This window comes from Hippocampus comes, unplaced genomic scaffold (assembly GCF_001891065.2).
Source record: "Hippocampus comes isolate QL1 unplaced genomic scaffold, H_comes_QL1_v1.1 scaffold23, whole genome shotgun sequence".
In the NCBI taxonomy this organism is placed as follows: Eukaryota; Metazoa; Chordata; class Actinopteri; order Syngnathiformes; family Syngnathidae; genus Hippocampus; species Hippocampus comes.
Window position 1 is genome coordinate 67,336 of NW_017806066.1, and position 12,828 is coordinate 80,163.

At 45.8% G+C, this 12,828-nt stretch overlaps 3 protein-coding genes across 3 annotated transcripts in view; 2 read left to right on the plus strand and 1 right to left on the minus strand.

Moving 5' to 3' along the window:
• The window catches only part of dnase1 (deoxyribonuclease I), a 22,401-nt gene extending 15,895 nt beyond the window's left edge, over window positions 1-6,506 (minus strand). The window contains exon 1 of the mRNA XM_019893484.1: window positions 5,988-6,506. Within this exon, the coding sequence (XP_019749043.1) occupies window positions 5,988-6,023 (36 nt within the window). The 5' untranslated portion in view covers window positions 6,024-6,506. The remainder of the gene's footprint in view (window positions 1-5,987) is intronic.
• On the plus strand, window positions 9-2,052 carry carhsp1 (calcium regulated heat stable protein 1). The gene is made up of 2 exons (XM_019893487.1): window positions 9-653; window positions 1,353-2,052. Exons 1-2 carry the CDS (start codon window positions 496-498, stop codon window positions 1,513-1,515), a joined length of 321 nt encoding a protein of 106 aa, XP_019749046.1. The 5' UTR covers window positions 9-495; the 3' UTR covers window positions 1,516-2,052.
• Window positions 3,216-12,828, plus strand: part of LOC109529989 (neurabin-2-like) — a 21,899-nt gene continuing 12,286 nt past the window's right edge. Inside the window, exons 1-5 of the mRNA XM_019893462.1 lie at window positions 3,216-3,407; window positions 8,650-9,033; window positions 9,117-9,322; window positions 9,854-10,186; window positions 10,750-11,421. Of these exons, the coding sequence (XP_019749021.1) occupies window positions 8,727-9,033; window positions 9,117-9,322; window positions 9,854-10,186; window positions 10,750-11,421 (1,518 nt within the window). The 5' untranslated portion in view covers window positions 3,216-3,407; window positions 8,650-8,726. The remainder of the gene's footprint in view (window positions 3,408-8,649; window positions 9,034-9,116; window positions 9,323-9,853; window positions 10,187-10,749; window positions 11,422-12,828) is intronic.

Consider the following 12,828-nt stretch of genomic DNA (forward strand, 5'->3'; position numbering starts at 1 on the left):
AAAAAAAAATCTAATCTGTCGTTTTTTTTTGGGGGGGTTTCCCTTCACGTGACAGGAATCATTTTTGGAACGTTATCATAACGCACATCAACCGAGCAGAACGCGTAGTGACTGGAACAAGCTGTGGCGGAAAGTAACCAAGTTGACTCAACTTGAAAACGGCTCTCTTTTTACCTTTCTGCGCCATCCTTGGTCAAAACAGTATTGCAGATAACGACGCGGCGAAGTAAAAGACATTCAGGGAGCGTTAGTCAACCGCGGCTGTCATCCCGATTGATTGAAATCAATTGTCAGTTGTGAAAAGGAATGTCGTCCATAAATTACAACAAAACTTCCGTGTCACTCTTTACGTTTGTCCTGAAGTACATGAGTTGAAGCTGTGCTTCTACTTTAATCAGAGTTGAGGTCGTTTGTACCACGACGTGAGTTCAGAATTTCGGTACTTTTGCCAGCGCTGCTAACAAATGTGTCATTTTCTGGTGCTTTCCGATTTGGATGTTCCTCATTTCGCTTGCCTCCTTTCCATACAGGACAGCTCGCGCATCAGAAGGTCCGGTCTTTTCTGGTGTCTGCAAATGGTTTTCCCGCTCCAAAGGCCACGGCTTCATCATACCCGCCGACGGGGGCAGCGAAATCTTTGTCCACATCTCAGAGTAAGCTTACGTTTGTGCCGCCATTTTGAGTTGATTTGATTTGAATTTTTTATTTTTATTTTTTTTTTGCGCTAAGTAATAAGCAACAATGATGCGTTTCACTCTGATCATTTTGATTGAGGTGCTATGCCAATATAACCTAATGGGGTATAATACTGCATGATCATGCTACACAATGGAAAGATACTGTTCTGTGCCGTACGTAGGTGCATGCAAGCAAGACATCAAGCTTTTTTTTTTTTTCAAGTCGCTCTCAAATTTACACTTCAGGAGGAAGACATTTTGCTTTCCTATAACAACCGTACATTTCCCCTGCCCCGCTTTATCGTGGTTTATCATTCACACCCCCAGCGTAGCACATTTTAGAAGTGATCACACACTCACACAGGAGCTGCTGTCACCACCGCTCGCGCGCACTCGACGACACACGCCGCCTCACGGGCCCTGGCCTCTGAAATTATGTGCATGGAGGGTTAATAATATTTATTTTTTTAAACGGTTTTAACGTGGTCCACATACTGCAGATGGTTCCGGAATGTAGCCCTCGCAAATAAACCGGCATTCTTTGTATCCACACAATATCTACTTTCAAAGGCACCAATCAACATTTTTTTTTCCCCCCCGATTCAGAGATGCAAGTTCACATTTCTGAATCGACCACACTTTGGTAAACTGCTCGTCAATTGAAATGCGTTTCAGCATCGAGGGCGAGTACGTGCCAGTGGAAGGCGACGAGGTGATCTACAAGGTGTGCGCCATCCCTCCGAAATTCGAGAAGGTCCAGGCGGTCGAGGTGACCATCACCCACCTCAAGCCAGGAACCAAACACGAGACCTGGACTGGAAACGTCGTGAACAGCTGAAGGCTGCATCACGAGTACTGGATGACGGGGTTAAGAGGCTGAAGCGCGATTAGTGTCAATTACAAGGGAATCATTGCTCTCTTCTCGTTGAAAGGTCTTCTTTTGCCCGCAGGCAAATGGACGTCTGTACTGCGCTTTGAAACAAAAACATTGGTTTTGACAGGTATATGAATAGAGTTACGGGGGACAAAAGGCTTCAACTATTTCATGTCACACATATATTTTTGACACTGTGGAAGTGTTACCTCGCGCTTCATTATTTGAGAATGCGTACTGTATTTCACTTGCAGTTTACCAACTTTCCAAGGTTCATTAAAGTCACAACTGAAATCTTGTGGCAATCAATTTTGTATTCAGATCAGAATTTCTGGTCCGGAGCCACAAGTTTGTTTTTTTATTTTAATCAAGTCAACAAACACTGTGCCTATTTCTGCCATCAGAACATAAACTGCTTCTTGTGCGTATGATAAATTGCTTGTATTTGATCATATGTGCTTGGATATACTGAGTCTATTAAAGAGTTGTCAGCATCTAAGGGAGCTTTGCTTTTCAATAATTCAACCCTGTGGTGCCTCGCTCTATTGCATACTTCAACCTACAAAGTTGAATGCCGCAAAGGATTACAATTTGGTTTTCAACCAATAATTTATCGGACGACTTGGCCTTCAACCTACAAATTTGAATGCCGCCAAGGATTACAATTTTTGGTTTTCAACCAATAATTTATCGGACGACTTGGAAGTTCAACAGCCAGGCATTACAATCGTACCTTGCTTTCATTTTGATTCGGCCGCAGAAAGGTACCGGTGATCACAAGCCGGAAGTGATGCTAACCACAAAACCAGATATGAAACTCGTAAAATAAGAAAACTTACGGCTGCTCGGTGCAATAGAAGCAAGTAAAGCAAATCAAAGAAAATTTTCCAAGCACATGTGAAATGGCATGAAGCTGCAGGTTTAATGGCCAATGATGGCCATTAACATGACGAGGGAACCTGCAAGGGTATATTTGTTTTCCATGACCAACAATTTTGCATATCCGTCACTTAAACTGTGAAGTAGCCAGAAAGCGAAGATACAGTACCCAAGCACAACAATGTCGCTGTAAATTCAAACGTCACTTAATCCTCTGCTTCAAAGCAGACATTGTTTTTGTCAAATTACCATCGTAAACGCTGCCATCGTCTGTCCATATTTAGTTAGCACTCTTGCGCAGCAGTGCTTACGTTCTCTTGTCAAAAAGTTCATTTCGTATCATTGCATTTTTTTTTGTTCTTGTTGTTGAATATCCTTGCTAACCCTTTGACTTGGCTGCCCTTCATTAACAATGTAAGGTGGTCGTGTGAGATCACGAATGTGCTTTGTTCCCTGAAAATGTGTCGTTACGTCGCAGGTGTAGTTTCGCCACTAGGGGGCGCCAAACTTCAGTAAGCGGGTAAATTGACAGACAGGTCATGCAGGGATTTGCTCGTTTATGATGATTAGCTCTATTTGAACAATAAATCGCAAACTTAAAGTCCTGATTTCATTTTTGCAACAATATCTACTAATGAGAAGTAATACTTGGAGTTGACCACCGGGGGAGAAATTACAACGGGTATACAGGAAATAGAAAAATATGGTCGAGTGTAAAGGAATGGAATACTGTACAATAAAGAAGGAAGACGTCTGCGTAGAGGAGGAGGGTAAAAAAAGAAAGAAGGGCGAAGAGATGAGCGCGGGATGGAGGTAAACAGATGATGGGAGGGGGAGGAAGAGGAGGAGGAGGAGGAGCAGAAAGCCGCCACTCGGTCTGTATAGCCAGCAGGAGGGACGCAGCAGCGGCGGCGGCGGCAGCAGCAGCACAAAACGTACGATGGGCTGCAATCTACCGAACACAACCGGATGTTAAGGTATGGTGAACCGAGCGGGCTTGTCAGACGGTTTCGGGCTTCGTCGTCGTGCGCTTTGTGCCTCTCGGCGAGGTAGGAAGGAAGGAAGCGACGCGGCTCTGCAGCCACCCAGCGGGGCCTGGCTCTCCTAAGCCCGCCTCCGGGTCCTAAACCGGTGCCGGTCACACGTTATTACACGGCCACCGTTTATGTCACGGTAACATGTACACACAACCCGCAGGTGCTTTGTCTTCGGCACGCCGAGCGCTTTTGTTTTCTCTTTGCACCGCAATTTAGGATGCTCCATTCTTATATTGACTCATCGACCGTGGCTGCGTTCAACAATAAATGCGGCGGAGGCGCATTTTGATGGACCAAAACCATAATACAAACGCGTCGGGTTGTTTTAGTTAGGTGTTATTTGAAACGCCGAACTGTACGACAGACAGCGGAGTATCTCGAAGTAGCCGGGTGGTCGCCAATACGTTTTCAACGAAAAACAAAGCCTGAAATGAATATTAGGGGTTGGCGACGGAAGTTCGCAGTGAGCGGCGTCCGTGCCAACACGGCCAGACGATCGCTGCGCGTCTGCCAGAGGGAAGAAGCTCTTTTTGCACAAGGCCATCGGGCCTGAGAGTTTCCTCCACTTGTGCGGGGATTTGAGAATAGATGGAGGCATTGTGTTGCCATAATGTGTCCTCTGTTCACTGCGGTGTGTGTGCTCGCAGTCACAGTCGTGGTCACGGTCATGCCTGCGCCGGCAGCAGAAGAGGGGGAAAAAATAGAGCAGGAACGAGCATCTGCGGCACAGTGGACGCGTTTGCTTTCGTCGCTGTACAGTGAGTTGACGTAGGCTGACAGTCACCTATTATAACGCTCACCCTTAATTCTACACACTCGGGCCGGAAGAAGCCAGCACCAGAGGTGGCAAAAGTACTCGTAGACTGTGCTGAGGTAGCAGTGCAGATACTTGCTTGGGTTGTTGTTGATGCCACTTTCGGCTTGTCCCGTCAGGGTCAAAAACTAAACAGCCTCAGGTAAAAGTCTTTTGACATCAGTGAAAAAATAAAGAGACTGAAACGTAAAATTAAAAATGAGCCGATACTGTCAATAATATACTGTACACTACTCATTTTGATAAATCGGGACAATAAAAGACTCCCGAGAAGCCAAATTTCACTGGTAGAATGAGACAATGTTACTTTCACTGTCTCTGCCCAAACATTTACATCTCCAAGTGTGTCATTTAGAAAAACATAGGCTTGGCTGTTAGTGTGTCGTACGCCCTATTTTGAAGCCCTGATGTGAAGACCGTCGGTGCAATGCTGAGGTTTCTTTTATAGTTGGGACCTCAAACATAATCCGAGTGAATTTTAATTTTAAACGGAAAAAAAAAAGATTCTCATCAATGAATGTATGTGTGAATTAATCCAGTTATTTGGAGTAATTTTATGATCTCACCGCGCTTGCGTGGGTTTTCTCCGGGTACTCCGCCTTCCTCCCACATTACAAAAACATGCATGTAAGTGCCACTATTTGGGTGCAGAGGAATGAACCTTTAAAAGATTTTTTTTTTGTGTGAGCTGTGCTGGGAATGGCATTCACTCGCGATAGACTGAAGAACTTATGGAGAAGTGGACTGGCGCTATTCTGTGACACTTTCGATACAAAATTGTGCAAGAGACAAGACATGTAGATGAATCACCGGTTCTTATTTTTATTCTCTTGAGAGCGACTCTGCTCACCAAATGCATTATTACATTTACAACATGGTGTTGATGCCGCTTTAATGCTGTCTTGATCTTGACCAACTGACCTCAAACCAAAAAGCGGTTGACAGACAGTAGTTGTTTTTGGACTGATGAATGACACGAAAAATGACGCTGACGCCAGCTCCTTTCCGTGTGCACGAGCGTCTTTTCACGTTGGCCCACTAAAGTTCACGTGATCTCTGTATGAGAAGCCGCTGGTTTGTCACGGCAGGATCACAAGATGAGTTTTGATTGCAACGTGCCCGCATGTGAATAGCTTGAGCCCCTAGGTCAGGGGTGGGCAATTCTTTTTTCCCCCGGGGGCCAAAGGAGAAGCAGAAAATATTGAGCAGGACGGGCCAAAAGTTTGAAATCTACTCCAGTTATCGATTTCATTTTGGCATTGAAATAAATGGCATTGTTTACAGAACCTGATTGAGTATGTGTTACTGTTCGATAATGACTGCGGTTGTTTTACAAAAAAAAAAACTCGATTTATTCAGTGAAATTACACAACACTATTGTAATTGTGCAACATCTGTCACTCTTTTTCAGTAACATGAACACGAACAAAGCTTTCTGATTTTTCACTTTCCATTAAGATGCCACAATGTCTGCGTATGCCAGTCATAATGTAACATAACTCACAACATTTTTAGTCCCAACTGCCAAACAAAGCAGAAAAAACAATCCAAGTAAGCATGTTTCAAATGTTTTGGTTTTTCTTTGCTCAGTGAGATCAAGGTAACCTCTGTTGAGCTTCTACAAGTGCATCATAGCAGCTTGAACGTTTGAGGTGGACATGTGAAGCACACAGGACAGATGCTCGTCAGGAAAAGAGGGTCCGTACCTGGATTTGTTGAACTTCTTTTGTTGCTCCGGACATATTCGCGCTCCAGAGTCCACCAAGCACTCTTGAACGAATTCCTCCCCTCCAAAAAAAGGCTTGGTGTTTCTTCGCGATGTCGTGGGCTAACACATAGCCGGTCCTGGTTGATGGTTCCCGGGCTGCGTGTTGTTTGGTCAAATAGCTTTGTTGTTTTTCTAGCGTCGCTTTAGCGAATCTTCGGATATCTGCGCTCTCCCGGCCTCAGTCGAATGTCTGGATTTTTCCCGCTTGCTTCGTCTCGTTACGTCCTTCAACAGGGCGACCGGCTCACCACAAACTAAACACACGGGTTTAACCCTGACTTCAGTCAATAATTATTCAACAGGCCGCATTTTCTTGAAACCACGGAATTCACAGCGTCCACAGTTAGGGTTTTTTTTTGGGGGGGGGCATGGGCGAACATTTTGAAGGGGTACCATTCCCGTGACTTGTAGCTAATCACGCAGATTCTGCCAGAGCACCTGTACATCGATGACGCACGCACCCCCCGCAAGCAGGTTTCAAAATAAAAGGTCTGATGCTTTGGTCCACGCACTATGCAACATTTTGAAAGTAGGATCTATTTTTTTAATTCCAAGCAACGTTTCACTGGCCAGTAAGAGCCGGGCCGCGGCCCAAAGCGCATTGTGAAAAAATGTTGAAGCTTTTATTTTCTTAATTCCAAGGAACACTTCGCGGCCCAGTCCGAGCCGGGCCGCGGGCCAAATGGCCGTAAAATTGCCGGGTATGGCTAAGGTTGTCAGTGTTGCCACTGATGAGCACGTCATGTTGTGTTTTACCCACTTCCATTTCATTTGGTGTTTGAACACATTCAAAGTGAACCAACAATTCGTTGCCTCATCGAATAATCATTGTTTTGCTTGCTGCAAACAGTGACACATTTCTTCACTTTGGCCTTGACTCGCTTGACTGTGGCATGTTTTAAAGACTCTCTATCGCATTGTGCAGATATCCCCAAATGATGCCCAGATTAGCATTGGTTAACAGCATTCGCTTCTGGTTGGTGGCACATACTGTACTTGGTCGCTAATTGAGGTAGTGGAGGTTGGGATGCATTTGTTTGGCCATGCACGCACCACATCTGTGGACCAGCACACTAATTGACATTTTTTTAATGAAGTTTAGTGTAGTGCAGTCAGTGTGAGAAGCTGGCAACCAGTCCAGGTTGTACCCTGCTTCTTGCGCCGTCCTTTGGCATAGGCTCCAAGCTGGCCCGTGACCCGAATGAGGACAAGCGGTACAGAAAATGAACAGACAAACGGGGTTGTAGACAATGAAGTGCAATGTTTTTATTGTCTTTCTGGGCGCTCACTTTTTCTCTTTGCTCACTCCGAGCTCTGGAAATGAAAGCAGTATCTTACTACTTGGCATTGGTTCCAGGATTAACCGTCGCTCATTTTCATGACACAGGATCACCCCCTAAAATCAGACTAATTTCCGGGACGCTAAATAACGGACAGTAAAGTACCGGTTTCTCTCTCTTTTTTTTTTTTGTATCCTCGGGGTATTATGACAAAAGCCCGTCATGTTGTCAAGACACCTGGGAACTGTTTTAAATTGGGGGTAAAAATCACAATGTTTCCTTTAAAGGGAATGCTTTCCAGATGTAGAAAGTCACTCAGTCATTTAGGATAAAAATAAATATAATTCCTACTTTGGGGGAAACATGATCCCATGTTTTTATCTCGTTTATGACCCAAGTATTTCCCGTCCTATGAATTTAATCACCATATATAAATCATTTGGGCTTTTGTTGTCGTGGGGTTGCCTGTCAGTCTTATTGGAAATATTCTCATGCTGGTTACGTCAATTAAACCTTGAATTTCGGATGATATTTTGTCAGCGGGGCGGCACGGTGGGCGACTGCTTAGCGTGTCCGCCTCACAGTGCAGAGGCGCAGGGTTCGATTCTGGCGAAAACCTGCCCAGGGAAAAGCCACGCAGGCACGGGGAGAAGGAGCAAACGCCACGCAGGAAGGCCGGAGCCAGAATCGAAGCCTGCACCTTTGCACGCGCTAACCAGTCGCCCACCTTGCCGCCCATAAAATAATTATAAATAGACCGTAATCACATTTCACCTGCATTGAAAAATAGGTTTAAATTGCGATGAGACTTGGATTACGGTCGATTATTTTGAAGGATTTTGTGTATTTGTCATTAAATTTCACCTAAAGTTTCCCCTATTTTACACAACCTTTTAATCAAGGATTTATTTGGTTTGATGTTTTTATGACATCATCAATGTATTAGTATCGAGAGCGATGTGATTTTTTTTTTAATCTTCATGATATTGTTGACATCATTGCTGGGTTGGTCACCCAAATTTAAAGGGATAACATTTAAGAGCAATTTGTATTACTGTGGACAACTAGGAACAATTGAAACGTTTTGGAAATGGTTTCAATTTTTTTGGGGGGGGTTGTCTGTGTGTCTGTTACGAAAATGTAACGGGAGCAACCATCCTGATCCTAATAACCAAGGCCATTGAAAACATAACCTATTGAGCGGTGGTAACAAATATCAAAACACTGAAATCTGAATGAATGAAATGATGGCGATATACACTGATGGAATCGATCCACACTGTTGTTCTTTCAAGTTTCTCTTCTCTTTTCGTCTCACAGCTCATGTTGTCCAGACATGCTGCCGGCCTCATCACCATTAACCTGCTCTTCGCCGGGGGACATTTAAATTATCAAACATGATGAAGACAGAAGCTGCCTCGGCCGCGCCAGACAACGGGGCCTCCGCCGGGAACAGCGCGGGAAGCGGGAGCTCCAACATGCGCAGCGCCTCGCCGCATCGAAACGCATACGAGGCGGGGCTGGCGGCGCTGAAGAAAGCCACCGATCACCTCAACGGAGGCTACGACCCCGCCTCCAAGCCGGCACCCCTACCTCGGCCAAACGGGAGGGGTCGGCGCTATGGATCAAACGTTCACCGCATCAAGAATATGTTCATGCAGATGCAGTCACCGGGGGATGAGGAAGATGGTGCCAAAGTGATTGGTAAATAATATATCTGTTTGTTTTTTGGGGTGGAGAGGCGCTATTTGAACAACCTCCGTAGTTAAGCATCCTATCGTTGGCAGGAAATGAGCAAGAAGTCAAACTGTCCCTGCCGAGGGCATCGAGCCTCAACGAGAACGTCGACCACAGTGCCCTGCTCAAACTAGGGGGTACAGTTTCAGAGAGGGTCAACCGTTTTGACACCAAAACGGACGGGGAGGGTGCGAGCTCCTCAGGCTTGTCCAAACTTCAGGAAACCAGGAGGATGTTTGAACAACGGACACTACAGGTGAGAAATGGCAATCGTTTCCTTTATTTGACTCTTCTGGTGTGACTGTATGGATCACCGGTGAAATCAGCAAACTCCGAACCGCCTGCTTGCTGCAGACTAAACTGATCTCACTATTAGGAGATCATCGTTTTATACACGCACTGGCCGTGTCGTGATTTACACGGCTATTTTGTGTAGCAGCATGTTGCACTGCGCTGGGAGCGAAAATAGGGCCGGGTGTTCACGAGAGAAAAATTGTAACATTTTCATCAACAGCACATCGAAAGAACGGTTAATACCTCTGTGAGACACCAAAAAAAGTCCGTGTTTGAATCTGTCCACCTTCTATCCGGTCAATTTTGATTTCCTCAATGTTAGAAAACATGCGAGGTCAAGTGAAGATTCAAAACTGTCCAAATGTGAGAATTTGAGCATTGAGTGACTGTCTGCCTATGTCAGCCCTGGGATTGACTCGTTGATGGCGTACTCTGAACAGGATCAGAGTCACTCTCATGAGAGATGAACATGAAATGTTTTGTTTTCCTTCAGGAGAAACAAGCTGCTACCAACAGGATTTTGCTGAAGAAGGAGCGAGCTTCTGGTTTCCAAGACAGCCGCCTGGACGTTGTGGCACGCTTTAATGGCTCTACCGAGGCTTTGGACCGCTTAGATGAGCCCCCTCTTCCCGCTCCTGCTCCCGTTCCTGCCGCTGCAGCTGCTTTTGGGCCCGCTGAGGCCGTCAGCCCCACCGTGAGTCAACTCAGTGCTGTGTTTGAGAAGGCAGATCTCCAAAACAACCTCTACCTCCCCAACCGTCGGTCAAGACCCGCCCCAGCACCAAAGCCAAAACTACCAGCCAAATCAGGGCCTGGTCGGAGCCAGGTAAGGAGATTTGCAAAGGGGGATTATTTTAGCCGACGCGTCACGTCTTGTCGGATGAAACCACTTTTTCACTCAAGTGGTGACTTTAATGCCAAGTGCCAAAGGCTGCGCTATAGGATTTATAGTTGATTACTTTCACTTCTTGTGAGAATCCTGAGTTAGATCCCCATCGACCATCAGAACCAAATTCTTGTATATTCATCAAGATGCTTTGAATCTTCCTCCGAGATTTGGGCCGTTAATATGACAGCATTACAGTTTGAGTAGGTTTTTGTTGGCCACACCTCTATTGTTACTATGATTCCAAAGCGCATACGCACACACATATGCCAAGTTGAGCAGCAGCCATTACGGCCCCTAACATGAATGAAACAGAAAAATAAAGGAGATGGAATAGTTTGTGAGTTGGTGAAAAGAAGATCACTGCCTAGCTTAGTCGAGACCTGACGCTTGTTTAAGTTCAGTGCGCTTGTAGCCTCAGTTTCTCTTTGTTCGGCAAGACGATTGAAACCGAGTCAACCGTGGTGTTAAATGATGACATAATTTGTCTCACTCGCTCACAGATGAAAGGGGCCCCTCCAAGTCAGGAGGATGAAGAGGTAACAGCAGGAAGTGTCAACGACCAGGCGGCAGAGGTTGAAGTGACGGATCCGCCCCCGCAGTGCGAAATCGATGGCGCGGCGCTCAGCGAGGAGGAAAGATTCAGACATTCAGGAGATCAGCACTCTGATGACATCTCCCCACCTCATGCGGAGGCCAAACCGGAGTCGGAATGCCAGCTCACGTTGACAGAAGACAGGGGCTCGAGTACCGTCGTGGCTGCATCGGGCGCGGAGCCTCTTAGCGCGGAACAGGATTGTTGTAGGGGGGATGTTGAGGCTGGGGCCAGGTTGGTTCAAGCGGATGTCCACGCTTCACTCGAAAATGGGGAAAAAGAGCCACCGGCTTTTGAAGTTACAGAAGCTGACTCTGAGACAAGGGGTGACGAAGAGGACAATGACGAGGACGGCTCGAGGAAGGAGGATTACTCCGAAGGGGATCTGGTGGATGTGAGCGCATACAGCGGCCTCGGCGAGGACGACTCCGGGGGGAGCCAGCTGGACGACGATGACGATGAGGAAGAGGAGGAAGCATACCATCCAGAAAGCAGCTGCACTGAAATCGAGGGTCTTCCTGAGGAGGAGGAGCCTATAGAAGCCAATAGGAAGATTCGATTCAGCACTGAGCCCATCAAGGTGAGTTTTCACCTTCTAAGTCCATCCACACTCAGGGTTTCATTCACATCTATTCAGAGCGATGCCAAAAAGAAAAAAAAAAAAACTAAAACATTTGTCTACTGGTTAGCACGCCAGCCTCATAGTGCCGTTTTACTTGATATCCTAAAATATATTGATAAATCGCTTTCTCTGCCCCCCTATGTTTTGGTCAAGCCTCCTTTAGCTCCGGGAGGAGGAAACAAAAATCCTGGAGCCGTCCCTGGGCACAAGGTGCTACGACACGGGAGGCTCTCTATTTGAAATTTGGAGTTGCCTGTACACTGTTAAAAAAAAACAACAAAAAAAAAAACAAGACAGCTGGAGGCGGAAAAGACGAATCAGAAAATATTGCAGATTCACTATAATACACATTTGCTGGAATTTCAAGTTGTAGTGTGGTCATTGACCTCCGCGTGACAGGCAGCACCACGAAGTCTTCAAACAATATACTTGACTCATTTGCACCCCAATTTACCGATCCAAAATGCCACCGCGCATTTTCTGTCCTCGATAAAATGATAGTCATTTCTTTTTTTTTGTTGTAGTTTTAGTTATTAGCTCAAACTCAAATCACAATGAGCCCAAATGAAGGGCTGTGTGATTGCGCAAAAGCCATAAGGCTTCCTTCCTTGTCGCCTCAACTCGATCACACTTGTGTTTACGTGTGCTGAATAGTGAACAAGGCTACCCCTGTGAGTGTGAGAACAGCAGTTGGAATGTGGCTGACTGTATTTGTTTTTAAATGAAACACACGCGGGCGCACACGTACCCGCTAGATCTCGGGCTGTACAGTTCAAATTCTTAATTTAGAGAGGTCAAAATTTCCAAAAGGAAAACTTGCTGTACTTGGAGAGCCATGAAAATGGGTTGTCTCATGGTTGATTGTCCACTTCGTCTCATCTTCCACGCTATTACTTGGCCAAGTTTCAGATACACACAGTTGTGACAGTTCTTGTTGTCAGTGGAACAAAGTGCCTTTTTTTTCCACAGGGGAGTGTCTGATGGCTGAATTTTAATGACAGGCAAAGGGTCAGAAATGGTGCAGAACTGCATGGGCAAACTCTCTGGACCATACTGTACTTGTTAGGGCGCTTTGATTGTTTCCATTCTTATTATCTTGCTACTCTACATGTGTACAACATTTTGTAGTTGTGTTGTTCCTTTTTGCATGCTTTTTTTTTTTCCTTTCAGCTTGTTTGTTGACTTTTCTGTCACCATGGAAAATCGGTGACTTCATGAGTCTATCTGAGAGGGCAGGGCACACGCTGACGCCTCATTATGCATGCAAATATGGGCGCGCACGCGCGCGCGCACACACACACACACACACACACACACACACACACACACACACACACACACACACACACACACACACACACACAA

Excerpts from the sequence above, each read along its gene's own strand:
- carhsp1 (XM_019893487.1), top strand. The coding sequence starts at position 496 with ATGTTCCTCATTTCGCTTGCCTCCTTTCCATACAGGACAGCTCGCGCA. Across the intron at positions 654-1,352 it reads ATCTTTGTCCACATCTCAGA|CATCGAGGGCGAGTACGTGC; the intron begins GTAAGCTTACGT and ends AATGCGTTTCAG.